General features: G+C 35.4%; 1 protein-coding gene across 1 annotated transcript; it reads right to left on the minus strand.

Annotated features, from left to right (window-relative positions):
- Positions 1 to 239: 239 nt before the first annotated feature.
- LOC107859134 (uncharacterized protein At2g34460, chloroplastic) lies at positions 240 to 3,944 on the minus strand. The gene is made up of 5 exons (XM_016704040.2): positions 3,543 to 3,944; positions 3,221 to 3,421; positions 2,378 to 2,497; positions 605 to 877; positions 240 to 512 (listed from the first exon to the last, which is right to left on the minus strand). The coding sequence occupies exons 1-5, from the start codon at positions 3,663 to 3,665 to the stop codon at positions 348 to 350; spliced, it is 882 nt and encodes a 293-aa protein (XP_016559526.1). The 5' UTR covers positions 3,666 to 3,944; the 3' UTR covers positions 240 to 347.
- Between the last annotated feature and the right edge of the window lie 394 nt (positions 3,945 to 4,338).

The raw sequence follows: 4,338 nt of genomic DNA on the forward strand, positions 1-4,338 counted from the left end.
TATTTACATTTGTTACCCAAAACAAAAAAAGAAGCAGAGGAACTTGCATCTAGCCTTCAATAAGGTTTCCTTTAACCATTCACTTCCCACTTTTGTTTCATTAACTTCCATTAAATTTGTAGTTTTAGGAAATGTCAGGAGATGACGATTACAAAGTTTCAGGTTTCCCTGCAACATGAAAGACAGTGGTCAACTACAGACCTGCAATAACTGTAAAAGAACAAGAACCTGAGAGCAGATTGCAGCAAAGGATCTTGCGCGGTAAAATTCGTTGCATTGTGGTCTTCGAGTAACTATATTTACAAATAATGTATATAAACATAGACAGAAAACACCATCTTGACAAGCTAGTGCTGCTTTATGGAACCGAATAGTTCCTTGAATGAACGTTTAGGAGCATCAGTACGAGCTACTATCTCCACGACTTTGTAATGAGATTCTGGATGGAGTAACGCCTCAACTGCTACTTCAGCTACCTGATCTCTAGATATTGAGCCTTCATAAAGGGTATCCTATATTTTGAAGAAAAAGCAAAGAGCATCTTAGGAAAATCATATGGAACACATTTACGAAACTAAACAATGAGTAAGATGCATATTACTACCTCCTGTTCCATTACGATGTTTCCTTGAGGAGGATCGTTTCTTAGCCCACCAGGCCTTATTATTGTGTAGTTGATGCCAGATTTCCGAATGTACTGTTCAGCTTGGAGCTTTGCTATCAACGTCAGTCCAAGAACATTGAGAAATACATACGCTGGATTAAGCAACTGGCCCATTGCAGCTCCATTGACCAGAATGGAACTAACAAGGAGGAATCTCTTAACACCAAGTGTTCGGCATGCTTCAACAAGGTTTACCGTGCCAAAGTTATCAACCTGAAAAATGGTACAGCAGGGATTAAACAGTAGTAGTGGAAGGACACGACATCATGATTCACAAAAACCACCAAAACCAAGTTAGCATCAGTCATGAGGAACGGCTCAAGGATCTGATAAATTTTTCTTCATAATTTACTCAAGTAATTAGTATTATCAAGAGATGGTTGTGGATTTAATGATCTGGAAGGAAAGACATCAACAGACGCCTTTTTGGCCATTCTAAACGTGTAGCAGGAACATAATAGAACTACCAGACAAATTTAAGGTGAAAGCTCTCAATTTTTTTCTTGAGAACATTTGAGAAGCCTTCTCAACTTTTTGATTGTATTAAGCATTCAACACCTAAGAAAACATCAGAACCTATATGATGTTTGCTTCATCTGTGGAAGGGATAGGCAAGTATACAAAATAACTTTTCATCGAAGTTCCCAAAGGTTATTTCTTTCATTCTACTAAAATTTCTGACACTAGCTTTTTTGATGTGTGAAGAACCTCAATCACATATGATCTCCAATCCAGTTGAAGACTATGGAAGAAAATCAAGAATGGTGTTTTACACAACGAGCAAGGAATTCTTTCATAAACCTGAAACATGGCTAATAGTTTCAACATTACATGGTTTTCTGACAGTAGATCCATTCTGAATTCAACCTAGTAGGCCTTATCCTGCTTAACCGTGCCACTCTTGATTCCTCTTTTCCAGGCGCAATAACTGGCATTTTTATGGAGCTAAGGTCTTAAAGGTGAAATTGAAGTACTAAACTGCAAAGAATTTGAAATAAGCTTAAATGGCAGACCTAGGGTGGATTAATAGAAGCAACAAAAGAAAAAAAAGACGACGAAGAAGAAACAATTGACAGTTTGACACCAACATCCTCACCAGAGAAACATTTGTTAATAATAGCCTACTTGCCTGGATTCTCAGAAAACAATGAAAATGTTCTCCAAAACCCAATAAAAAGAACAGTGTTAGTAACATGGAACTGTTCACTCCTTCATTTTACTTTTCTGCAGTTTAGACAAATCTACACAGGAAGAAGTCTGTTTAACTTGAAAGACCATATCTACCATATGGAGTTTCAGCAGCAGTATGTTGTGGTAGCATACTCACAAAGCCTCCATTGTTTGTTTTAAAGGAACGAAAAGACTTCGTATTATTTTTTCCATGCCTAAGAATGTGCCCACGGTCATGGGTAGCACCCACGGAGAGGGTGCCGGTGCCAGCATGTTAAGAAACTTCTCTAACTGAAATTAGTTTTGGACCCTTAACAAGCTTAATCAACACTTATTCTTTTGTTTTCATTTTATTAATTTTTGACTTTTTTCCCTTTTTCCTTTGAGCAATTTGCCTATCCTGCAATTCATGTTATTATAAATATCATCCAAATGAATCAATCAGCATTTCATAAAAGAGAAAATATAACCATAAAATTTTAGAAATGATAATTGAAACGTTTAAGTTAAAAGAAAAACAGGATGGGGAAGGTTGCAACTAACCTTCCATGGAGCAAAAAAATCCAGTGAACGCCGATAGCCTGTAGCACATATTACTGCATCTGAATCATTGCCAATGGCGTCAGCTAGTCTTGCTGATCCCTCTGTGACATCTGCTTTCACCTGAAAATAACAAAATAGAATTGATTTCACGCAAAACTAACTCAAAGGTATACAAAATGGAAGTGAACATTATACTTCATACTTAGCTGTTCACTTACATTCAAAACGAGTTTTTCTGTGATTTTTTCAATACATTTGCAACGCCTTTCATTGGTAGGTAAAATCCCCTTTATTATAAACGATCACATTTTAAATGTTTTGGCATAATCTCCAATTTTAATCCCTTTCTATCTAAACTATAATTACTAATAAGTATCACCTGAATACGCCGGCAAAAACGAACTCTTTAAGTGGAGGGAGGGAGTATAAGCAAGAAATCATGGAGAATAAAAATTAGATAAAGGGCAGCTCGTGCACAAAGCATCCCTCTCTAGCAGGGTTAGCGGAAGGGACCCAAGGAGCGTGATGTAGACCATCTAACCCAATGCAAACATTAGTGACTGCTTCCACCGCTCAAAGCCATGACCTATAAGACACATGGAGAACTTAAGAAAAAAACATACTTCCTCAATTGAAAAAACGAAAAACCAAATAGACTTGGACAAATAACCCAATATATAGTAGGTGAAATTTAAAGGCATTTCCGCTATTAACAAAATTTTCTTTGTGCTTGACATTTAACCCTTAAAGTAGCATACTTTACTGCATAATCAACTACTGATTGAACAATTAATTTCTAAAAAAAGTTGAACACAAAATAACAAAAAATGAAAACAAACCCACAATTTGAAGATGAGGGTTTTGACCAGGTAAGGTTGATTTAGCCTTATCAATATCAAGAACCCCAGCCTTAACAGCAAAACCCTTTGCTAGAAGCTGCTCAACAATCCTCTTGCCAGTGTTCCCAGTAGCACCAGCAACAAATATTTTCTTCTTTTCACTTACACCCACTTCCTCTTTTCCTTCTATCTCACTTCCTTCTAGCTTTAATCATAACCAAAATGACAAATTACCCACAAATAGTAGAGGTACATTTTCTTGGAATATCATGTAATCTTGAAAATTGAAAGGAAAAAAGGTAACTTTTTTTAAGAGAAGGACTTACATTTGCTGCTCTGAGAGGAAAAGAATGAACTTTATTGTGAAAAAGAGTAACAGAGTGGTGTTTAGAGGGGAAAGAGAAGGCAGAGGTTCTAAGGAAGAAGAGACCAGTGGCAGTAGCAGCCATGATTTTTCTAACTTTGTGTTGGTTGCAATGAGGGTAAGTTTTTAGTTAATCTTGCAATTTACCTGCCAAAAATATAATACTTCTCCAACTTGTTTGGTATTGGTCCCATGAATCGTTATCTTTGTGATATTCTGTTCTTTTTTTTTTTTTTCCAATAGTGTCTTTTTCTTTATTCAATTCAGAGTTACTCCAATAATGGAAGGAGTTTCGCCATGAATTTGGAGTTAGAAGTTAGAATTGTGTGAGAATTTTTTTTTATTTTTTTTTTTGAAAGACAAAAAAGTGAAATAATGAGATGGAAAAAAAAAAGTAAAAATAAGTTGAGATTGTTTTTACTTTAAATTGTATTTAAAAATTTTATGATCAAACATTATAGGGATAATATCACGAAAATAACTTTAATCAAATTTTCAATGGAGCATATTGAACTTTGAAGGGTCCTATTACCCCTATATTTTTTTAATTGGAATTAATTCTCCCCGAGCTTTTTAAAAATGGAATTAATCACCTCAAAACGTTATACCCGGTTTTTATGGTGAAAAGTACGGTACATGCGTTGTTTCTTCTCCATTTTATCACTTTTCAACATTTTTCACCATTGCAACCATATTAAATATTTCAAATGATTCCATGGAGTCAATTTCAAATTCCAAGTTCATTCTTATCACTCCAA

The sequence above is a fragment of the Capsicum annuum genome, chromosome 2 (assembly GCF_002878395.1).
Source record: "Capsicum annuum cultivar UCD-10X-F1 chromosome 2, UCD10Xv1.1, whole genome shotgun sequence".
NCBI lineage: Eukaryota > Viridiplantae > Streptophyta > Magnoliopsida > Solanales > Solanaceae > Capsicum > Capsicum annuum.